Source organism: Schistocerca piceifrons, chromosome 11, assembly GCF_021461385.2.
Source record: "Schistocerca piceifrons isolate TAMUIC-IGC-003096 chromosome 11, iqSchPice1.1, whole genome shotgun sequence".
Taxonomy (NCBI): Eukaryota; Metazoa; Arthropoda; class Insecta; order Orthoptera; family Acrididae; genus Schistocerca; species Schistocerca piceifrons.
Window position 1 is genome coordinate 79,813,182 of NC_060148.1, and position 25,629 is coordinate 79,838,810.

General features: G+C 40.2%; 1 protein-coding gene across 3 annotated transcripts in view; it reads left to right on the plus strand.

Moving 5' to 3' along the window:
* LOC124720142 overlaps positions 1 to 25,629 on the plus strand; it is a 200,771-nt gene that overhangs the window by 78,179 nt on the left and 96,963 nt on the right. For all 3 annotated transcript variants that reach the window (XM_047245443.1, XM_047245445.1, XM_047245444.1), the window contains exon 7: positions 23,496 to 23,558. In XM_047245443.1, the coding sequence (XP_047101399.1) occupies positions 23,496 to 23,558 (63 nt within the window). The remainder of the gene's footprint in view (positions 1 to 23,495; positions 23,559 to 25,629) is intronic.

Sequence of the window (25,629 nt, forward strand, 5' to 3'; positions counted from 1 at the left end):
ACAAGTAGAATACAAAATTGCAGTAAACTCAGTAAGAAGGCCTGACTGCAACTCATTTTCTCAAGGGAATTGTGATTCTGTTCTTCTTCTTCTTCTTCTTCTTCTTCTTCTTCTTAGTTCTTCAATCACCGGGTTGGTTGTCGGCAGCTCACAATGCTTTTCTTTCTTGGGCCTTCATCTTGACATCTTGAGAGTGGTATGTGGTGCAGTTGTTATTGTCCTTGATCTAGGCAAAGTATTTAAAGTCTCGGTCTGCCACTTGTGTTCTTCTCTTGTACTGTTCGTCCAATGATACATGTAATGACACTACCATGTCTTAGCACATGGCTGACCTGTGTGTGCATTCTGTGTTGGGTAAGCTTCCAAAGTTATGGCTTCTTTTCCTCCACCCTGTGGAGCCCTTTTCATTTGATATCTTTCCTACCCAAACAATCTTTAGCATTCTCCGGCAGCACCACAACTCAAAGGCTATTATTTTGTATTTTCTCCTACTCCGAGTGCCCGTTTTTCACTTCTGTATAGCGAAACACCCCAAACATGCCTTTATGAGGTCTTTCCTGAAATATCTGTATGCAGCTGGGCGTGAAAAGGTTCCTCACTTTATCTATATTTTAGCATAGAGTCACTAATATTAGGAACATGTCCACAGCAATGTGTTTCAAGAGTCGCTCTCTCATCGTAAGGTTATCTAAGTTAACCCTACATAAAATGCACTTCAGAAGCAGTGGAGGTCAAAATATAAAATTATTCAGACATGAAGACATCATCTTAATTTAAAAATGGTAACACCAGCATCTGCATATTCTCCAAAACATTGCTGATGTAAGGCAGTAAACATCAGTCACACCAGCTGCCTCTCTGTGCACATCAGAGCTGCACACGTTTACAAACAAATGTTGCCTTAAAGAAGCTGCACTTTGAAGGATGTGCCATAACATGGATAAGGAAGCAGGGAATCTGATGCTACTATTTTTCAAGCAAGACGAGGACTTCAAATCTGAGTAATTTTATTTGTTTTTCTATTTTGACCTTGAGTGCTTTAGAAGTACATTTTATGTAGGATTAATTTTGAAGCCAGGTAACGACAGCTTGACTCCGAAAAAATGTTTCTGTAGATTATATTCCTAAAATTATTGGTTGTATGCTAAAATATGTATAAAGGTTACCTTAAAAACAGCTACCTTTGGTCCTTAAAATGGACAATATTAGAAAGTTTCTTCTCTTGTTAAAGTCAGTTTTTGTGTGGTAGATTTGGCTTGCAATATTCTTCTTTGATCTTCCATTTGATGTAATTTTACTCCCTCGGTAGGTGAAGGATTCGACGGTTTCCGGTTGCTCACTGAGCTTTGAGCAATGGTATTTTGTTTACGCACCACAAAGATTTTTTTTAGCTTCATTAATTTCCACGTTATAAGAAAAACTGAGTGTGGTTTGATCTGGGCCAGCATCACTTCTAATTGAAGGGATTGGTGGAAGAAAGTGCTAACTCATGGTAGCGTAATTTGAGTTATTGCACGTTGTTCGATTAAATTGGAAGATGACAGAAATATAAAATAAGACCAAGCAGTTGATGTAGTGGACAGTGTCTTTTAGCAGTACGTAGTGATTTATTTTTTACTGGGGTAGGCTGCACTAGAAAACTTGTCTGATTATATGCTAAGACAAATCCTTACCAATTTGAGGATTCACACTTTCTTTTGCTGACCCCCTCAGTATTTCCATATCCTCACTTAAAACTGCAATACCACCAGCAAATCTCGCTGTGTCCATTTTCTTACCATAAATTTTAATTGCTCCTGTAACTCCTAGTTTCTCCCTAACTTCGTCTGTTGCCCTCTGAATGTATCCACGGAACAAGACAGGAGACAGTCAAAATCCCTGTCTGGCACCCTGTTTAATAGTAGCTGCTTTTTGATGTTCTCCTCACCTTATCACAGCCACAACTTTATACAGTCTCTGCACTAGTCTTTTGTCCTTGCACTTTATGCCTCTCTCTCTCTCTCTCTCTCTCTCTCTCTCTCTCTCTCTTTCTCTTTCAGCATTTCAAGAACCTGTCACCAGTCTACTCCGTCAAATGCTTTTCCTAAGTTCTTTCACCAAGAATTAATGGTATGCCAAATGTTGCTTCTCATGTGCCCACACCTCTTCTAAAGACAAATTAGTTGTCTGTACCTACAGATTGGAAAATTACGCAGGTCGCACCAGTGTTTAAGAAGGATAGTAGGAGTAATCCATCTAACTACAGACCTATATCATTGACGTCGGTTTGCAGTAGGGTTTTGGAGCATATACTGTATTCAGACATTATGAATCACCTCGAAGGGAACGATCTATTGATACGTAATCAGCACGGTTTCAGAAAACATCGTTATTGTGCAACACAGCTAGCTCTTTATTCGCACGAAGTAATGGTCGCTATCGACAGTGGATGTCAAGTTGATTCCGTATTTCTAGATTTCCGGAAAGCTTTTGACACCGTTCCACACAAGCGACTTCTAATCAAGCTGCGGGCCTACGGGGTATCGTCTCAGTTGTGCAACTGGATTGGTGATTTCCTGTCAGGAAGGTCGCAGTTCGTAGTAATAGACGGCAAATCATCGAGTAAAATTGAAGTGATATCAGGTGTTCCCCAGGGAAGCGTCCTGGGACCTCTGCTGTTCCTGATCTATATACATGACCTGGGTGACAATCTGAGCAGTTCTCTTAGGTTGTTCGCAGATGATGCTGTAATTTACCGTCTAGTAAGGTCATCCGAAGACCAGTAGCAGTTGCAAAGCAATTTCGTAAAGATTGCTATATGGTGTGGCAGGTGGCAGTTGATGCTAAATAATGAAAAGTGTGAGGTGATCCACAGGAGTTCCAAAAGAAATCCGTTGGAATTCGATTACTCGATAAATAGTACAATTCTCAAGGCTGTCAATTCAACTAAGTACCTGGGTGTTAAAATTACGAACAACTTCAGTTGGAAAGACCACATAGATAATATTGTGGGGAAGGCGAGCCAAAGGTTGCGTTTCATTGGCAGGACACTTAGAAGATGCAACAATTCCACTGTGAGAATATTGCTGCGCGGTGTGGGATCTTTACCCGGTGGGATTGACGGAGGACATCGAAAGGGTGCAAAAAAGGGCAGCTCGTTTTGTATTATCATGTAATAGGGGAGAGAGTGTGGCAGATATGATACGCGAGTTGGGATGGAAGTCATTACAGGAAGGACGTTTTTCGTCACGGCGAGATCTATTTACGAAATTTCAGTCACCAACTTTCTCTTCCGAATGCGAAAATATTTTGTTGAGCCCAACCTACATAGGTAGGAATGATCATCAAAATAAAATAAGAGAAATCAGAGCTCGAACAGAAAGGTTTAGGTGTTCGTTTTTCCCACGCGCTGTTCGGGAGTGGAATGGTAGGGAGATAGTATGATTGTGGTTCGATGAACCCTCTGCCAAGCACTTAAATGTGAATTGCAGAGTAGTCATGTAGATGTAGATCATTGCATCTACCCTGCCTTCGATCCTCCTCAGAATGATAAAGGTCAGGATTTTGGAGGCACGAGTTACCAAACTGAAGGCCCTATAATGTTCACACGTGTTTGCACTTGCTCAGGTTTCGTGGTGTAAGGATGCCTCATAATACTCCCAATACCGTGATCTTCATACAGCAGCCCTCCTCCGTGCTAGGCTCCGTCAGTTGAAGTTGTGATGAGATGACTTCAGCACGTGTTGTGCAGTGAAAGTTAGTGAAATGCTCAGTAATGTCTTTGCTTTGTGAGCACTGCTGAAGAAATAATGAACTGAGAGGTAAACATCAGTGTAAAAACGTTATACTCAATAAATATACTGAGAATCGATGCGTGTTATTTTTATAATAATCTCGTGCTTACTGCTGTCTGCTATCCCATATTGTGCTTTATTTTTGATTTTGTACAGTACCAGGGTTGCCATGTAAATGCAGACAAAAGAAGTGATTAAATAAAATACAGTAGAGCATCGATTATCTGAACATCGGTCAACCGAACGACCGCTTAACCGAACTGTGTACTCACTCGCGCACCTGTTACTCTCCCACCCTACCGTCCGTCATCCCCCTCACTGCCTGGATGGATAGTACGATTTTTATGAAGTGGTTTCTGGATGTTTTCGTACCCTCTGTAAAAGCTCATCAGCTAAAGAATGGGAAGAGGGAGAAAACACTACTTCTCCTTCAAAATTCACCAACCCATCCGTCATGTGATATTTTAAATGAGAAAGACTAGTTCATAAAGGTAATATTTCTTCCACCTAACGTAACCTCCTTATTACAGCCCACGGATCAAGGCGTTATTGAGACTTTCAAACGATATTTCAGGAAAGAATTGTTGCATAAGTTATTGTTAGAAAGAGAAGAGGATGGAGAATAAAGTCTCTTAAGAAATCATAAGAGTATTGACTTGAAAGTCGCGTCCTACATGATCAGCGCAGCATGGAATAGTGTAAAGGAAGAGAATTTGAAGAAAGAATAGAATAAAATTTTGGACACAGAAGAAAATTCACAAGGTATGATTGAAAATGATGAACAGAATGATATGTCCGGAATTCTCGGTATGCTAAAAGAAATAGATTGACACGAATGTGATGAAGAAGACGTTCATGAATGGCTGAATATCGATGATGCAGATCCAGGACATCAAATCATGCAGGACAGAGAGATTGTAAATGTCATCACTGATAAAGATGACGCTGCCAGCATCTCATCAATCAGTGCTCCAGAAAGTGAAGATGAAAGTATACCGACAGCTTCTGAGGCATTCACTTGTTTAGATACTGCCTTGCGATGGTTTGAAGCCCGAGATGAAAAAAAAAATATGCCTGTTTTTATGAATTAATTTACTGTACAGTACTTCTTTTTGTCAAGTAAACATGTACAGTTCGATTATCCGAACAAACCAGTTTTCCGAACACCCACGTCCCCCAATTACTTCGGATAATCGACGCTCTACTGTAGTTCATAAAATGATACTACACATACATATATACTCTCTGAAGTGTATAGGCAAGTAAACTTACAATTTTCATCAATTATTAGATAGTGCAAACTCCAGATAGGAATATCAACAGTTTAGGAAAAGATAGATTACGACTTATCATAAAGATGACGTGTTAAGTTGCAGACAGGCACAATTAAGAGACACTGGCTCGAGCTGCAGGAGTAGGCAGTCATCTGTGTGTGAGGTGTGCTTGCTTTTATGAATGAAGTGTGTGTGTTTCTCTTTCTTTTTCTGACGAAAGCTTACATGTAAGTGTCGTTTATTTGTGCCTGTCTACAACTTAATTTGTCATCTTCAAGGTAGTAGCAATCTGTCTTTTCCAACATTGTTCATTAATTATTATGGTGCTAAAATGGTGGAGAATATTGTCAAGTAAACCTACATCTACATCTACATTTACACTCCGCAAGCCACCCAACGGTGTGTGGCGGAGGGCACTTTACGTGCCACTGTCATTACCTCCCTTTTCTGTTCCAGTCGCGTACGGTTCGCGGGAAGAACAACTGTCTGAAAGCCTCCGTGCACACTTGTATCTCTCTAATTTTCCATTCGAGATTTCCTCGGGAGGTATAAGTAGGGGGAAGCAGTATATTCGATACCTCATCCAGAAACGCACCTTCTCGAAACCTGGCGAGCAAGCTACACCGCAATGCAGAGCGCCTCTCTTGCAGAGTCTGCCACTCGAGTTTGCTAAACATCTCCGTAACGCAATCACGGTTACCAAATAACCCTGTGATGAAACGCGCCGCTCTTCTTTGGATCTTCTCTATCTCCTCTTTCAACCCGACCTGGTACGGATCCCACACTGATGAGCAATACTCAAGTATAGGTCGAACGAGTGTTTTGTAAGCCACTTCCTTCGTTGATGGACTACATTTTCTAAGGACTCTCCCAACGAATCTCAACCTCGTACCCGCCTTACCAACAATTAATTTTATATGATCATTCCACTTCAAATCATTCCGCATGCATACTCCGAGATATTTTACATAAGTAACTGCTACCAGTGTTTGTTCCGCTATCATATAATCATACAATAAAGGATCCTTCTTCTATGTATTCACAATACATTACATTTGTCTATGTTAAGGGTCAGTTGCCACTCCCTGCACCAAGTGCCTATCCGCTGCAGATCTTCCTGCATTTCACTACAATTTTCTAATGCTGCAACTTCTCTGTATACTACAGCATCATCCGCGAAAAGCCGCACGGAACTTCCGACACTATCTACTAGTTCATTTATATATACTGTGAAAAGCAATGGTCCCATAACACTCCCTTGTGGCATGCCAGAGGTTACTTTAACGTCTGTAGACGTCTCTCCATTGATAACAACATGCTGTGTTCTGTTTGCTAAAAACTCTTCAATCTAGCCACACAGCTGGTCTGATATTCTGTAGGCTCTTTGTTTATCAGGTGACAGTGCGGAACTGTATCGAACGCCTTCCGGAAGTCGAGGAAAATAGCATCTGCCTGGGAGCCTGTATCTAATATTTTCTGGGTCTCATGAACAAATAAAGCGAGTTGGGTCTCACACGATAGCTGTTTCCGGAATCCGTGTTGATTCCTACAGAGTAGATTCTGGGTTTCCAAAAACGACATGATACGCGAGCAAAAAACATGTTCTAAAATTCTACAACAGATCGACGTCAGAGATATAGGTCTATAGTTTTGCACATCTGCTCGACGACCCTTCTTGAAGACTGGGACTACTTGTGCTCTTTTCCAATCATTTGGAACCTTTCGTTCCTCTAGAGACTTGCGGTACACGGCTGTTAGAAGGGGGGCAAGTTCTTTCGCGTACTCTGTGTAGAATCGAATTGGTATCCCATCAGGTCCAGTGGACTTTCCTCTGTTGAGTGATTCCAGTTGCTTTTCTGTTATAATGCCCTTTTAACAGAGATGCAGTTCCACCAGAGGCCCTGGCACCTTCTTCAGTCTCCGATAAAGCAATTGAAGTTAATCAACCATCAGACAAAGAACAGATACTGTCCATTCCTGTATGTGAACCATCCCAACTTACACACAATATCTGCCCTCCATTTTCTTGATATTACTCTTTCTTTTCTATTTTCACTATGCAGTAGGCCATTGAAGATGTGATATTTCCTTCGTCTACAGAGAATTTAAGAGTTTTTAGAGTTTGTATATCAAATCTTGTGATTGGGGTGTAAAAACTTTACTCAAAAGAAAAATGCTATTTGGAGCAATACAACTTTACTTAAACACACTTACTTATTCTCATTATAAAATGTAAATTACTCAACACAGTACTACAATGAGTAAAAGCTAGTGTTATTTATGAGTAAGGTTACACAAATTTTGTCTTACAAGGTGACATATCTGTCACCAGACATAAAGTTATTTTTCTGGGAAGCTCTTGTCTCAGATTTGACAGTCCTCGGAGTTCTTTAAAGACCAAAATGTCCCAACTTACACACAATATCTGCCCTCCATTTTCTTGATATTACTCTTTCTTTTCTATTTTCACTATGCAGTAGGCCAGTGAAGATGTGATAAAGCAACATTTCCTCGAAGGAAGTGGTGTAGGGAAACATACACAAGAACATCAGCTCAACATATCAGTTTCCACATTCAGTGGCTTTCTGAAAATTTGTCATTCAGCACCCACAAAACTACTGCAATCTACATCCTTCTGAATCTGCTTGGTGTATTCATCTCTGGTCTCCCTCTAGAATTTTTACCCTCCATGCTGCCCTCCAATACTAAATTTGTGATCCCTTGATGCCTCAGAACATGTCCTACCAATTATGTGATCTACCGTATTTACTCGAATCTAAGCCGCACTTTTTTTCCGGTTTTTGTAATCCAAAAAGCCGCCTGTGGCTTAGAATCGAGTGCAAAGCAAGTGGAAGTTCTGAAAAATGTTGGTAGGTGCCGCCACAACTAACTTCTGCCGTCGAATATATGTAGCGCTACACAGGCATGGCGCCAAAACCTCCGCGTCAGTAAATAAATTAAAAAAAAAAAAAAAAAAAAAGGAAGGAAAAAAGGTGGAAGACGATCTTTTTTTTCTCCGCCCCGAGTTTCAACCACTGCACTTTCATACATTATCCAACAAAGTAAATCCAAATTCCGTATTGTTCATCTTCGAATGTAGTAGAATGTCGATGTACTACGAAAATCCGACATGCAAGACTGTTTGGGATGTTTGTCAATATGGCCAACTCTACTTTCTGAATTTTTTCCTACCTGTGAGAAGAGATGGTTGCTAATAGGAACCTGATGAAATGTGAATCACATGCATTATTCTCTTCACCATAAGAATAATACGAATATCAACATTTTGTCATGTGTTCTTTCGTGTTTGCTGCTATCTCATTTAAATCCTGCCTGCCTAATAAACTACGAAACTAGAGTGAGACAGCAGCAAACGCGTAAGAATATGCGTATCGTGTCATGTTTATATTCGTATTATTCTTATGCCTAATACTGATACTGTCAGAAATGAAGCATGGCAACTGACTAGATTTTTAATTCTAAAATGACTAATTTCTGTGCAGAATTTGATGCACTAAAGAAGCGGCCGCAAAGATTTTCAAACGGAGAAACATTTTCGCCTAACTCTCGTTCAGAACATGTTCTATCATACGCAGTCTATTATTTGGTTCTTTTTGATCATTATCAAAGAAAGCAACAGTGTAAGTAACAACAAATAGCAGTCTCTTGCCACTGTTTCACTAATGAGACGATTACTCTCTTTTTTTTTTTAATTGTAAGCGGCGGTAGCGCGCACAAAACAAAGCCATGCCGCGAGCGGCGACAGGCCGTAAACACGCACTGTCAGAATGCGACAAACAATGCGTGACACAGTACAGTAATGCATTTTCAGCTTAGAGTGACGCAAACACCTATAACAAAGAAAACAGCACTTATCAGATCAAAGCAAAATAAGCAATCGATTCAAACCAGACGAAGCATGTGAAAAAGGAAGGGTACCCGTATAAATACGGACGGAGCGCCTGACGCGTAGCAACGGCTACCTGGTAAAGCTTAACTGCTAAGCTTACGACTCGAACCAAACTACTGTAGCTATATCGTCATTCATTCGACCTAAATTGTCTCTCATATTACAATGTTTCGATATTACTTTGTTTCGATTTGGAGGTGCGGCCTAAAACTTTACTCTCCCCTTGAATTTCGAGTCTCAAATTTCCAGTGTGGCTTAGGTTCGGGAATTTTTTTTTCCTTTATTTCGAGTCTCATTTTTCAGGTGCGGCTTAGATTCGAGTGCGGCTTAGATTCGAGTAAATACGGTACCCATCTAATCTTCAGCATTCTTCTGTAGCACCACATTTCGAAAGCTTCTATTCTCTTCTTGTCTAAACTACTTACGTCCATGTTCCACTTCCATACATGGCTACATTCCATACAAATACTTTCAGAAAATGGTTCCTGACACTTAAATCTATTCTCAATGTTAACAAATTTCTTGTCTTCAGAAATGATTCCCTTGCCATCCCCAGTCTACATTTTATATCCTCTCTACTTTGACCATCATCAGTTATTTTTCTCCCCAAACTTCAAATTTCTCTACTTCAAGCGTTTCATTACCTAATCTAATTCCCTCAGTATCGCCTGATTTATTTAGAAAACATTCCATTATCCTCGTTTTGCTTTTGTTGATGTTCATCTTATATCCTCCTTTCAAGACACTGTCCATTCCGTTCAACTGCTCCTCCAGGTCCTTTGCTGTCTCTAATAGAATTACAATGTCATGGGCAAACATAAAAGTTTTTATTTCTTCTCCATAGATTTTAATTCCTTCTCCAAATTTTTCTTTTGTTTCCTTTACTTCTTGCTCAATACACAGATTGAATAACATTGGGGATAGGCTACAACCCTGTCTCATTCCCTTCCCAACCACTGCTTCCCTTTCATTCCCCTCAACTCTTATAATTGCCATCTGGTTTCTGTACAAATTGTAAATAGCCTTTCGCTCCCTGTATTTTACCCCTGTCATCCTCAGAATTTGAAAGAGAGTATTCCAGTCAACATTGTCAAAAGCTATATGAAGATGGTATCTGTTCTTTTGGACATGTCCTAAAGAACAGATACCATTGGTGACAATGCAGCTCTTTTAGAATGTTGTTGATATATATCAATGCCTGTCGACAGCTTAGGGTCTTGATTTAATTATCACTTCATTGTCAAAAGCTTTCTCTAAGCTTACAAGTGCTAGAAACGTAGATTTGCCTTTCCGTAACCTATCTTGTAAGATAAATCGTAGGGTCAGTATTGCCTCACGTGTTCCAACATTTCTACGGAATCCAAACTAATCTTCCCCAAGGTTGGCTTCTACCAGTTTTTCCATTCGTCTGTAAAGGCATTGTGTTTGTATTTTGCGGCCATGACTTATTAAACTGATAGTTCAGTAATTTTCACACCTGTCAACACCTGCTTTCTTTGGGATTAGAATTATTATATTCTTCTTGGACATGTAGTATGTGAATATGGGATGGGGGTGACGGGTGAAAGAGGAAGCCACCTGGTAGAATTTTGCACAGAGCATAACTTAATCATAGCTAACACTTGGTTCAAGAATCATAAAAGAAGGTTGTATGCATGGAAGAAGCCTGGAGATACTGACAGGTTTCAAATAGATAATATAATGGTCAGACAGAGATTTAGGAACCAGGTTTTAAATTGTAAGACATTTCCAGGGGCAGATGTGGACTCTGACCACAATCTATTGGTTCTGAACTGTAGATTAAAACTAAAGAAACTGCAAAAAGGTGCCAATTTGAGAAGATGGGACCTGGATAAACTGAAAGAACCAGAGGTTGTAGAGAGTTGCAGGGAGAGCATTAGGGAATGATTGACAAGAATGGGGGAAAGAAATATAGTAGAAGAAGAATAGGTAGCTTTGAGAGATGAAATAGTGAAGGCAGCAGAGGATCAAGTAGGTAAAAAGACAAGGGCTAGTAGAAATCCTTGGGTAACAGAAGAGATATTGAATATAATTGATGAAGGAAGAAAATATAAAAATGCAGTAAATGAAGCAGGCAAAAAGGAATACAAACGTCTCAAAAATTAGATCGACAGGAGGTGCAAAATAGCTAAGCAGGTATGGCTAGAGGACAAACGTAAGGGTGTAGAGGCTTATGTCACTAGGGGTAAGATAGATATTGCCTACAGGAAAATTAAAGAGACCTTTGGAGAAAAGAGAACCACTTGTATGAATACCAAGAGCTCAGATGGAAACCCAGTTGTAAGCAAAGAAGGGAAAGCAGAAAAGTGGAAGGAGTATATAGAGGGTCTATACAAGGACGATGTTCTTGAGGAAAATATTATAGAAATGGAAGAGAATGTAGATGAAGATGAAATAGGAGATATGATACTGCGTGAAGAATTAGACAGAGCACTGAAAGACCTAAGTCAAAATACGGCCCCGGGATTAGACAACATTCCATTAGAACTACTGATAGCCTTGGGAGGGCCATCCCTAACAAAACTCTACCATCTGGCGAGCAAGATGTATGAGACAGGCAAAATGCCCTCAGACTTCAAAAAGAATATAATAATTCCAATCCCGAAGAAAGCAGGTGTTGACAGATGTGAAAATTACAGAACTATAAGTTTAATAAGTCACAGCTGCAAAATACCAACACGAATTCTTTACAGACGAATGGAAAAACTGGTAGAAGCCGACCTCGGGGAAGATCAGTTTGGATTCCATAGAAATGTTGGAACACGTAAGGCAATACTGACCTTACGACTTATCTTAGAAGAAAGAGTAAGGAAAGGCAAACCTATGTTTCTAGCATTTGTAGACTCAGAGAAAGCTTTTGACAAAGTTGACTGGAATACTCTCTTTCAAATTCTAAAGGTGGCAGGGGTAAAATACAGGGAGCGAAAGGCTATTTAAATTTGTACAGAAACCAGATGGCAGTTATAAGAGTCGAGGGGCATGAAAGGGAAGCAGTGGTTGGGAAGGGATTGAGGCAGGGTTGTAGCCTATCCCCAATGTTATTCAATCCCTATATTGAGCAATCAGTAAACAAAACAAAAGAAAAATTCTGGGTAGGAATTAAAATCCATGGAGAAGAAATAAAAACTTTGAGGTTCACTGATGATATTGTAATTCTGTCTGAGACAGCTAAAGACCTGGAAGAGCAGTTGAACAGAATGGACAGTGTCATGAAAGGAGGGTATAAGATGGACATCAACAAAAGCAAAACGAGAATAATGGAATGTAGTCGAATTAAGTCAGGTGATGCTGAGGGAATTAGATTAGGAAATGAGACACTTAAAGTAGTAAAGGAGTTTTGCTATTTGAGGAGCAAAGTAACTGATGGCGGTCGAAGTAGAGAAGATATAAAATGTAGACTGGCAATGGCAACGAAAGCGTTTCTGAAGAAGAGAAATTTGTTAACATCGAGTATAGATTTAAGTGTCAGGAAGTCGTTTCTGAAAGTATTTGTATGGAGTGTAGCCATATATGGAAGTGAAATGTGGACGATAAATAGTTTAGACAAGAAGAGAATAGAAGCTTTTGAAATGTGGTGCTACAGAAGAATGCTGAAGATTAGATGGGTAGATCACATAACTTAAGAGGAGGTATTGAATAGAATTGGGGAGAAGAGGAGGTTGTGGCACAACTTGACTAGAAGAAGGGATCGTTTGGTAGGACATATTCTGAGGCATCAAGGGGTCACAAATTTAGCATTGGAGGGCAGCGTGGAGGGTAGAAATCGTAGAGGGAGACCAAGAGATGAATACACTAAACAGGTTCAGAAAGATGTAGGCTGCAGTAGGTACTGGGAGATGAAGAAGCTTGCACAGGATAGAGTAGCATGGAGAGCTGCATCAAACCAGTCTCTGGACTGAAGACCACAACAACATATTCTTCTTAAAGTCTGAAGGTATCTTGCCTGTGTCATACATTTTGCTCACCAGATGGTAGAGGTTTGCCTTGGCTGACTCTCCCAAGACTATCAGTAGTTCTAATGGAATGTTGTCTACTCCTGGAGCCTTATTTTGACTTAGGTCTTTCAGTGTTCTGTCAAATCCTTCATGCAGTATCGTATATCCCATTTCATTTTCACCTATGTCCTTATCCATTTGCATAACATTGCCCTCAAGTACATCGCCCTTGTATTAGACCATTTATATACTCCTTCCACCTTCCAGCTTTTCCTTCTTTTCTTGCAGACAATATTAACAGTAAAATAGGGATTTTTGCAGTTACCCATAATGAAGTAATGTCTGAAAGTAGCTGCATAAATATACAGTGAGATCTTGATAAGATTTCAGTTTTGTGCAGATATTGACAACTTGCTCTGTATGTTCAGAAATGTAAAATTTTGCACTTTACAAAACAAAATAACATAATATTGTATTGCTATAATATCAATGAGTCACTATTGGAATTGGCCAAGTCATACAAATACCTGGCTGCAACACCTTTTAGGGACGGAATGTGTACGCAGACAAGGAAAAAAATTCCTGGATTTTTCCCCACATAAAAATACTTTTTTCTGGGCGAAAATACATATTTTTTTGGGTGAAAATATGCTTTATTTGTGTTAAGTGACATTATATTTTGCCTGGCACTTCAGGAAACGAAACCCAGCAAAAAAGTTATGCGTTTTGGAAACACCTTTGATGTGTAGCAGTGTGTACACTGCACATTTTCATATCACAAAAGTATAAATATGAATTTCACAAAATATAACACATTAGTTTCCGAAGCATGCAAATCGAGATTGCGATGTGCTTTTGTCAGCCACTGATAGCCCATGTCACATAATCTTGTGAACAAATGAAAACAGACATTCAGAGCATATGACACGTGATGCAGTCAGCCAATAGCAACATAACTGTTATGCAGAGCAAATACCCAAAGGGGAAAAGTTTGTGGTTAACATGATTCATCTTGTATAAAAGGAAATTTACTTTGAATATAACACCTCTCAAACCACCATTTGCAATATGTTCCCAAGACCTTTAAGAAAAACATTTGCAATGCCACGCTCATCGAAGGCAGTTGTTATTAGGTATCACATAGCATTTCTCCTAAAGCCTTTGACTCATTTTGCTATCGGCAAATGCTTATGGGCACACTGTGTTTTGTTGTTGTTGTAAATGGCATGTTTTCTTAGCAACTTACATTTTACATTGGTGTTCTCTCATTTATGTTTTATTGCTGCAGTATTAGTCTACAGTAGTGGGCTAAAGTAAAATTCTTTGTAAGAGTGTCAGTTCTTACCATCAAAATTATAAAAATTTAACTCAAAGCTAAGACAATGAAAAATTTCTGGAATTATAAAAAATTACTGGTTTTTTTTCCGGTATCATCACGAATTTCCCAGTTGTCCTGGAAAGCGTATGCCCTGAGGGATATGAAATGGAATGACCAAATAGTTCCATTGATGGGTAAAACAGATGTAGACTTCAGTTTTTTGGCAGGAGACTGGGGAAATGCAATCCATTTACGAAGGAGATCACTTACAAATCACTTGTGTGACCACTTGTAGACAATTGTTCAAGTGTGTGGGACACATACCAGATAGGACTAATAGAGGATGTTGAATGTATTCAGAGAAGGGCAGCATGAATGGTCACAGATATGTTTGATCCGTGGAAGAGTGTCACAGAGGTACTGAAGGAATTGAACTGTAAGACCTGAAGATAGACGTAAACTATCCCAACAAAGTCTACTGACAAACTTTCAAGGACTGGCTTTAAATGATTACTCTAGGAATTTACTATAACCACCACAGTATCGCTCACGTAAAGATCGAGAGGGTGAGATAAGAATAATTACAGCACAGGCAGAGGCATTCAAACAATCATTTTCCCTGTGCTCCATAGTTCACAAGTGATGGTGTTGTGTACATAGTTCCGCGTAGTCAGCGCGTACACAACTTTCCCACTAGAGCGCACCCCGCTAAGCACAACAACACAGGCGCAGCGCTCGTCCGTCTCCGCACTACGAGATGGCGCTGTCTTAGAGATTAGAGCTTCCCCCGATCCGTGTATTAATATGTAACGCAGCCAATGAGATTGCTGCTAACGTAGAACCTATTCTCCTTGCGGATCACACATTAACGCGCGAGGTATTATAACGAGTGTACAGACCTCCAGTTAGTCAGTCTGCATTTGTCTGTACCAGTCTGCATTAGTCTATAGTCAAGTTTCAGTCTGCGCCCAATAAGATTATCGTATTCCTGTACATAGCCATGAAGATAAATGTATAGACACTTTGTCAAGTATCAGAGATATGTCAGAATAAGATTAACGTACCAAGACCAAAGGAACTTCAGATTGTCAATTGTAAATAGCATCCTGAATGAAATTAAGTAAGGTTTATGATTGTTATTATTTTAATAAACGTGTGTGAAAATTAATCAAGTTCTGTTTAAAGTTGGTCACCATCAGTCTGCTACTCTAAGCATGCAAGTGGCATCACGGTTGTTTGCTGAGCGTAAATGTAGATGTAGATGTGTTGAAAAAAAGGCACGCATCTACACGCGTGAATCTTACTGTGTGGGCAGTGAGTGTGGTCGCACAGCAACCAGGTGTGAGGAGCACATGTGTAAATGCACCTTAACTCTTCTGATGAACATTGAGAGGCTCACTAAAAAAATGAGGGTCACTTGCTTGTATTGACTAATTGTTGGGAACTGCACCGGACTAGATTTGAAAACCTGAAAGCTTAAAGGTGGAAGATCGGATAATATGCAAGATGGAGATTACTGGACGAGTTATTAAGAGTGGAAAGCTAAGTGCATTGTACGTAACAGGGAAGGGAGAGGGACGGCAAAAAATAGACAGGTCAGAAAATGAAAGATGTAGAAAATGAAAATGGAGTGAAGAAAGGAGTAGTTACTGTGGAGAAATGCTGAGACAGAAGAAATTGATGTAAATTAAGGCCAGTTTGGTGGTGAGAACTGAGGACACGGTGTAGCATTAGTTCCCATCTGCAAAGTTCTAACAAGGGAACCTCCCAATCGCACCCCCCTCAGATTTAGTTATAAGTTGGCACAGTGGATAGGCCTTGAAAAACTGAACACAGATCAATCGAGAAAACAGGAAGAAGTTGTGTGGAACTATGAAAACAATAAGCAAAATATACAAACTGAGTAGCCCATGCGTAAGATAGGCAACATTAAGAACAGTGTGAGCCCAGGAACGCCGTGGTCCCGTGGTTAGCATGAGCAGCTGCTGAACAAGAGGTCCTTGGTTCAAGTCTTCCCTCGAATGATAACTTTTATTTATTTATTTTTGCAAAGTTATGATCTGTCCGTTCGTTCATTGACGTCTCTGTTCACTGTAATAAGTTTAGTGTCTGTGTTTTGCGACCACACCGCAAAACCGTGCGATTAGTAGACGAAAGGATGTGCCTCTCCACGGGGAACCGAAAACATTTGATCGCAACATCATAGGTCAACCGATTCCTCCACAGGAAAACACGTCTGATATATTCTATACGACACTGGTGACGACATGTGCGTCACATGATAGGAATATGTTGTCGAATGGGTAGAATGGTTCTTCTACCTTGCCCGATTTAAGATTTCTTGTGGATGTGATAATCACTCCCAAAAAAGTGATGAAAACATAACGGACAGACAGATAATAGTTGTCTGTAATAAAAAATTAAAATTTTTCGCTCGAGGGCAGACTTGAACCAAGGACCTCTGGTTCCACAGCTGCTCACGCTAACCACGGGGCCGCGGCTCTCTTGACCAGACACATTCCTTGATGTTGCCTATCTTGCGCATGGACTACTCAGTTTGTATATTTTGCTTATTTTTTCATAGTTCCACACAACTTCTTCCTGTTTTCTTGATTGATCTGTGTTCAGTTTTTCAAGGCCTATCCACTGTGCAACTTATAAGTAAATCTGAGGGGGGTGCGATGGGGAGGTTCCCTTGTAAGAAACTGGTATTGTTGGTTGGTTGGCTTGGAGAGTGAAGGGGGAAACTGGTGTCTGGAGAAAAAAATCCACATGGCACAGGCAGTGAAAGAAGCCCTGAGGTCATGACTGTTATGTTGTAGAGCATGCTCTGCAACAGGATGTTGTGTGTCACCAGTATTCACCCTCAGACTATTCACGTTCATCCTAACTGATAACTTAGTGGTAGTCATGTCCATGTAAAAGGGTGAACAATGTTTACATAACACTCGGTATATAATAGCCTATATCACGTGTTGTTTCACATGTGGCCCTCCCTTTGATTGTGTATGTTTTGCCAGTTACAGGGCTGATATAGATGGTGGTAGGAGGGTATATAGGGCAAGTCTTAAAGTGGAGACAGTCACAGGGGTAGGAGCCGTAGGGTAGGGAGGCACATGCAGAAGGATTATGGGGTCTGACAAGGGTATTGCAGAGATTGAGAGAGCGATGAGAAACCTATTTTAGGTGTGGTGGGCAAAATCTCTAACAGAATGGACCTCCTTTCAGGAAGTCGTGGCCTTGTCAAAGTAGCTGATTAATACATACAAGACCAGGATAATAGTGAGTGGTAAGTGGTGTGCTGTGAAGTTGTATTTTGGAGGGATCTGCAGTACTATGACTGGATGCGATGGCCTAGTAAGTCTGCTTTTGTATGCTGTTGGGGTAATTGTGTCCAGTGGAGGCTAAAGTGAGAATGGTGGTGTATTGCTGTAAAGTGTCTGCATCTGAACAAAACAGTTTGCCTCAAATGCCAAGGTTGTATGGGAGGCAACTTTTCACATGGAAAGTACGAAAACTATCAGAATGTTGGTACTATTGTTTGTTAGGAAGTTTAATGTGGACAGAAGTGTGTAGTTCGCATTCAGTGAGGAGGAGATCAACATCGAGGAAAATGTCACGGTATTCAGAATAAGACAATGTGAAATTTAATTGCGAGAAGGTATTTAAAGATCCTAAAAATTTTAACATGTCAACCTCTCCGTGAGTCCGTATGGCAAAGATGTCATCAATGTATCTAAATCAAACGAGGGGCTGAAGGTTTATGGATCCCAGGAAAGTCCTCCAAGCGACCCATGCAGAGGCTGGCATAGGAAGAAGCCAACCCAGTATCCATGACTGTATCCAATCTGTTTATGTCTACTCCCTCAATGGTGAAGTAGTTGTTGGTTACTGATTAGTATAAAGTTGATTAAGGTGAGCAGGTTTAGAATCAGATGGGTGCTGACTGAGGAAATGTTCAGCAGCAGTCAGACCGTGTATGTGGGAGGATGTTGGTATAAAGCGACGTAGCATCAATGGTGACAAGCAAGGTCTGTGATGGGAGTTTGCCAGACAAAGTTTTCAGATGGTCTAGGAGATAGTTGGTGTCTTTAATATAGGGGGGAAGTCTTTGTACTATGTGTTGCAGGTGCTAATTGACCAAGGCAGATATCCATTTGGTGGGTGCTTTGAAGCTAGCGACAGTAAGACAGCCATGATGTTTGGGTTTGTGGATCTTAGGTAGAAGGTAAAAAGTTGGGTGTGTATGCTTTGGGTGGGGTAAGAAGTCCTGTGGATTGAAGTGTTAGTCCTAATGAGAAGCCTGAGGTTTTAATGAGGGACTGCAGGTTAGTTTAGATCACAGAGATGGGATCTTGATGGGTAAATCACATAACTAATGAGGAGATATTGAATCGAATTGGAGAAAAGAGAAATTTGTGGCAGAGCTTGACTAGAAGAAGGGATCGGTTGGTAGGACATATTCTGACGCATCAAGGGATCACCAATTTAGCATTAGAGGGCAGCGTGGAGGGTAAAAATCGTAGAGGGAGACCAAGAGATGAATACACTAAACAGATTCAGAAGGATGTAGGTTGCAGTAGGTACTGGGAGATGAAGAAGCTTGCACAGGATAGAGTAGCATGGAGAGCTGCATCAAACCAGTCTCAGGACTGAAGACCACAACAACAACGTGTTAATCTGAATGTAGTTGCCATCTTTTGACAGCGAACTTCATTTCCAGTTTTTTCCAGATCATTTTATTGCATGATTTCCCCCAAGTGTTTCAACTGAGATACACTTTTTATTTTTCTATATTTCGTGTTCAAAAACTTTGCATGACTTCTTTAAGTGTTTCAATTCGTTTTTGAGCTGGGGTAACATTCCTAGTTATAATTGCCAGATCATCTGCAAAGGCGAGGCAATCCACTCTAATATCACCTCTACCTGACCTGATTGATTAGTCCATATTTTGAATCTACTTTTGCTCTCTCTATTCTCTAATTACCTTTTCCAAAACATAGTTAAAAAGTAATCTCCCTGTCTGACACCAGTCTCTATTTCAAATGGTTCAGAAATGTCTCCCATGACTTTAACTTTAGATCTAGTGTCGTTTAATGTTTCCTTAATCAGTGTTAGAGTTTTATTATCTAGCCCTTGTTCCTTTAAAATTTGGAAAAGAGATTCACTATCAACTGAGTCATAAGCCTTTTTAAAATCCATAAATGTACATGCAATATTGTTACTAGAAATCCTTTGGTGTCTGAGGATTAGTTTTAAAGTAAGAATTTGTTCCGGCCAGGATCTGTTTGGTCTAAAGCCTGCTTGGTATTCACCAATTTTAGGTTCTAGCTGTTCTTGGGCTCGATCAAGTAAACACTGTGAGAGAATTTTGTATGTGACTGGGAGAAGAGAGATTCCTCGGTAATTATTAACATCGGTTCTATCCCCTTTTTCTGCAGTGGATGAATTAGGGCAGTTTTCCAGTCGTCAGGTATTTTCTCTGTTTCCCATATATGTCCTATTAGTCAAGTGATCTCTTTTATAGTGTTAGGGCCAACTGATTTTAGTAATTCTGTGATTATACCATCTTCTCCGGATGCCTTATTGTTTTGAAGTATCTTAGTTTATTTTGTTATTTTTATTTCATCAGATACTTTAGAGTTAGGGTTGGTGTTATTAGTTTGCTGTGATTGGAAATTATTCGCTGGTTCTGGAAAGTTCAATAGTTTTTCAAAGTAAGTAGCAAGTACCTTACAATTTTCCTGGTTGTTAACAGCCAAATGCCATTTTCTTCTTTGAAGCAAAGACTTTGAGGTTGGTAACCGGTTAGTTTTGTTTTTGAATGTTTTATAAAAGTTTCTTGTATTGTTCTTTGGGAAATCTTTTTCGATTACCAAAAGTTACGCATTTCGGATTTATATTGTTGAGATTTATCAGGAAGGCATCCAACTCCTCGGCACCGTGTGTCCGTACCATGAAAGTATCTCGACACAATGGTACCACCTGGCTGATCGATTTCTCAAAGGTCTCCATAAACGAATTGGACACAGCCGGACTGAGAGGACTGCCCATAGCTACCCCATCCATCTGTTCATAAAAATCATTATTGTATTAAAAATAGGTTGCGATGAGACCACGTCTGAATAATCCAACTGTATGTGTTCGAAAAGTATTGCTATTCATATGGGCTCAGACGATATCCTTGTTAGTTTTGATGTTGTATCATTATTTATTATGATTACAGTGAATGAAGCTATCTAATTCAAGAAGAATGGTTATTTTAACAAGGAGATACATCAAGTACTTCACCTTGTGGAGAGAATCAGGATCAGTGTGGATCAGTGGCCACACAAGGGAAAGTTTTCCTACTGTTCATTAGTAAGATTACACATTGCATTGGGAAAGTGTTGAACAAGTATGGCTTGGAAACTATCTTCGGACCCACCAGGAAGATAAAACAATGTTATGATTGGAAAAAGGTGTAAGACTTGCTTTGGCTACAGTGGGTATATATAAAATTCCTTGTAGATGTGGAATCGTTTATATTGGTACCACGAAAGAAATGTTAACACCCATCTGGTTGAACACAAGAATTGCCTCCTGGGACATACAGGTAAATCAACTGTAGCTGAACAAGTTTACTGAAAGGGTGGTTGTGAAATAAAGTTCAGTGAGGCAAGTGCCATATCGAAAACATCGCATTTCGAGCTTGCGTTCGTAGAGCGGCTATTGAGATTTATAAACACCATAATAATTTTCTAAATTGGATCAAATTTAGATGTGTGCCAAAGTCCTGGTCTCCCTGTACAATTTCTATCCCACACACTTCCCTATATTACCAAACTGTCAAGTTTTTGATACCTCAGGATTTGTCCTATCAACCAATCACTTATTCGACTATATTTCTTAGCCCTTACTTTACTGATGTTGCTATTCATCTTATAACCTCTTCTTAAGGCACTAGTCATTCCATTCAGCTGCTCTTTCTAGTCCCCTGCCGTCTCTAACAGAATTAAAATGTCATCGACAAAGCTTAAAATTTTTATTTCTCCTCTCTGAACTTTGCACTCGTATAACTGAAGTCTGGTTTCTGTACAAGTTGTAAATAGCCCTTCACTCGCTGTATTTTACCACTGCTCCCTTCATAATTTCAAAAGGTTGTTCCAGTCAGCATTTTCAAAAACTAACTGTGTAATTGCTGTATGCATAGTTTTGCCTTTCTTCATTGTACACAGTCCATTCACATTAATTTGACTGCTACCTACATTTGATGCCAACATGCAATAACCACTCACAGGCAGCAGATGGCAGCACTAGCAGTGGAGGGTATGTACGGCTTTTCGGGGGTCCAGGAAAACAGTGCAATCGTTATTGTAATGCAGAAATGGACTTTTGTGTTTTCAGATGAAAGCTGGTTCTGCCTCTGTGGTGATGATGACAATATGGAGGTTATAAGGAGGCAGTTGAGGGCCTGCAACCACTCTATGTGCTACACGCACTGGACCTAGAGCTGGAGTTACGGTCCGGTTTGTGATTTCGTACGTCATCGCGAGCACACTCATGGTTATCACACATACTCCAACCGCAAATTTGTATATCGGTCTGATAATTCGACCTGTTGTGCTGCCATTTATAGGACAGTATTCCGGTGGGTGTTTCCCAACAGGATAACACTCGCACACATACGGCTGTTGTAGCCCGACATCCTCTACAGTGTATCGACATGATGCCTCGGCCTGCTCCGTCACTCACATTCGGGCCAAGAGTAGAAGCATTTTCAACACGGTTCAGTCTGTAAACTGTTTGTGTGCCGCCACTGTCGAAGTATATACCATTCGTGGCAAATGGCAATATCTGAAACCTGACCGAGGGCTGTCGTGTTGCACCGCGGGCCACAGACGACCGGGCTGAATGACAGCTGCGGAGATTTGTAGAGTCGAATAGACGTACAACTATTGAACAACTGACCGCGCAGGTGCACCGGGGGGTACCGACAGTGTCTCCTCAGTGACTGTTCGGCAAATGTCGTTGCGTAGCAGACGCCCGGTACGTGCACCCGTATCGATTGCTGCTCATTGGCGACGAAGGCTGGAATTTGCACGTACGTTCTGCAACTCGATGTCCACCGAGTGGTGACAGGCTGCCTTTTCGGACGAAATGTGTTTTATGCTCGATCTGATAATTGACCATTGCTGCGTGTGGCACGAAACGTCTCAAAGCAAACACCCTGCGCCGGAGGGGGGAGCGTTATTGATTGGAGAATGTTTTCAGGATGTTATCTCTGTGATCTCGTCATTCTGGAAAGCACAGTGGATCGACAAAATTATGCATCTGTCCTTAAGGACCCTGTCCGTCCCTACACGCAGTTTTTTTTTTTTTCGGCTCGGTGGCATCTACCGCAGAACCGTGCGACGTGCTACACGGCTCGCAGTATATGCGCGTAGTTCAGAGAACACCGGGATGAGGTTACTGTACTCCCCTGGCCACCGGACTCACCAGATTTAAATCCAATTGAGAATCTGTCGGACCACTCGATCGGGCTATTCACGCTGCGGACCCTCAACCGAGAAACCTAGCGCAGCTGACTGTGGCACTGGAGTTTGATACCATCCAGAACCTCATTACCTCTCTTCCTGCATACTTCGCTGAGATCCGCACTGTGAAAGGTGGTTCTTCAGGCCTTTGACAGATTGTCACATTGTTGTGACTGGACAGTGGAACTTTTAAGATAAGTTGTAGTGTCAGTATTGTCTTGCATGTTTCTACATTTGTTCAGTACTTGAGCTGGTCTTTCCTAAACTCAACTTCTACTTGTTTTTCCAGTCTTTCTGTATGTAATTCATGTCTGTATTTTGCAACCATTACTTGTTAAACTGATGGCTGAGTAATATTCACACCCGTCAGTGCCAGTTTACTTTGGAATGGGATGATTATGTTCTTTTTGAAGTGTGAAGGTTTTTCATCTGTCTGTTATATCTTACAGTTAAGGTGGACTAGTTTTGTCGTGGCTTGGTCTCCCAAGGGCCTCAGTAATGCAGATAGTATGTTACCTACTCCAGGGGCCTTGTTTTGGCTTATATCTTTCAGAGCTCTGTCAAATTGATCAGGCAGTATCATGTCTCCTATTTCATCTCCATTTACTCCTCTTCCTACAGTATTGTCTTTTAGTGTGTTTCCCCTATTTTGAACCTCTGTATATTCCTACCTACCACACACCTGCAATATGAGGAGTGTAATGTTTTTTAGCTCATAAGCCCATAACTTCCATCGATTCTTTTACAGGAAAATTCTTCATCAGAGGACTGGAGTAACCACAGCGATCCACTGGCAATAGAACAAACTGCGGTGAGTTCATAAACTGACTCTCATTTATTCATATTATTTTGAGAACACAATGATTGACAGCTTTTAAGTACTTTTTCAGTATTCTGGTTTGGAACAGTGGTTATATGTCACATTTTTATCGAAACACTGTGTTTTTTGGTGACGTAGACAGTTTCCAGGCATCTGTATGCAGCGTATTGTGGGTACAGTTTGCTGAGCAATTTTGAATGTTACCTAATATGTTTTATAAATATGACATATGACATAATATATTGCAGCACTAGTGGTCTTACATACCTTGGAGGTTATAACCAATGGTAATTGTTATTCTTTTTCTTTTATTTAAAGATGAAATACAAAATTGTTAAGACTTTCGTGGCCACTTGTTGACAAACTGCCTATTGGCTTCTGTCTCAGGTTCTTCAGACGATGTTTTTTTAATAATTCTTCTGTCATGTTGCCTGCATTGTCCACCACCAGGAATGGATGGTGAAGCTTTGACACTGCCAGCCCTCATGCTGGCGAAACATGAGAAAAATCATCAGACAAAGGTTGGCCGAAGAACCAGAGACGGAAGCCAATGGGCAGTTTGTAAAGGTGAAATACTGTTAACTGTTTTCTGCTCATGTTCCTCAAACTATATGTTCATATATTTATACTTATTTGTAACTATGCATAGAACCAGTTGTTATACTTTGCAAATATTGAATATGTTTGTGTTTTCATAACTTTAAATATGTAACAGTTGAAAATAACTGTGTGTATTACTTGAAGTGTGCATGTACTCCCTTTTTCATGTTTCTTTACACTGCATTCCAATATTTTTGTTGTTGGTGTTGTGACATCAGAGATACACCATGTATGAGTATCAATTTATTTCTGGGGAGCATTTTTGGGTTGACTTCTGCGTTTATATATATATGAGAGAACAAGCCACTTCAGTCAGTCTCTGTGTTTTGCCCTGGAAACATAGTGTAACTCTGTCGGTATGATTTTGATCCTGCAATTTCAATGCAAATGATCATTTTTGGACGTGTGATATGTAATTAATGCCATCCTCAATAAGCATAAGTGAAAAATGTTTTGTGGTTACGCACTCTCTGAGCAGTAGTATCTGGACACTCGTTAGTGAACATTAAAATGGGGTAAGTCCACCCTCCACCTGTATGATAGCTTGAACTCTGCTGGGACCACTTTCAGTGAGGTGTCTGAATGTCTGTGAAGGAATGACAGCCCATTCCCAGTAAATGTTCAAACATTTTCACCAACCTAACTATGCTTGCCAAATATTTGACATGTACGGTGCAGTTTGATGTGTTTGTCAAGCATAGATCCTGTTTGATGTGTTGGGAGAAATTCTGATCGACAGAAAGTTTGACAAGATATCAGATGACATTTGTGTCAACATTTCACAGCAAGTGTTTATTGAAAAATTGGTTTATTACGATTTATCTCACAGTATCATGAGTTTCCACTACTGTGAAAACTATGATAGAGTATAAAAACAAAATAGTACTAACAATTACCAAAGTGGTAGAGATATACCAAATCTTTCATAGCCAAAGATTAGGCATGAAGGGTTATGAACAAAATGAATATTTTATGCATACGGTGACATAGGCAAGTGGAGTGGGATGAAATAAAGAAATTGAAGTTATCCGGTTCTTCTGTGGACAGTGTGCGTTATAGGTTTCCAGGTTGCGGTATTTTAACGACTTTTCATTAAAGGACCAAGTAGGAGAAAATAAATTTTCGTTTACTTGTGTGTCTTCTTTTTCACTGCCAGGGTGAAGTAATGATTTCACTGTCAGGATGAAGTAATGATAAACAAGTTATTAAACGTATCAATGTTCATCTGCAGAAAGCTAATGTAATCGTTGGATTCTGAGTGAAACATTCCCATTAACAGGTTTCCAGTTGTATATTTTTCATTTTAAACTATTCCCTGGACAAGCATAGTGTTATCTTTTTCTTTCAACACAGTGCTGGATAAAATGTTAGAATTGCATTATCTGGGTTTGTAGCCATTTTCACTAGTGCCAAAATACAATATTCACGAACATTGTTTGCTTCGAAAGTAAGATTAAATTGG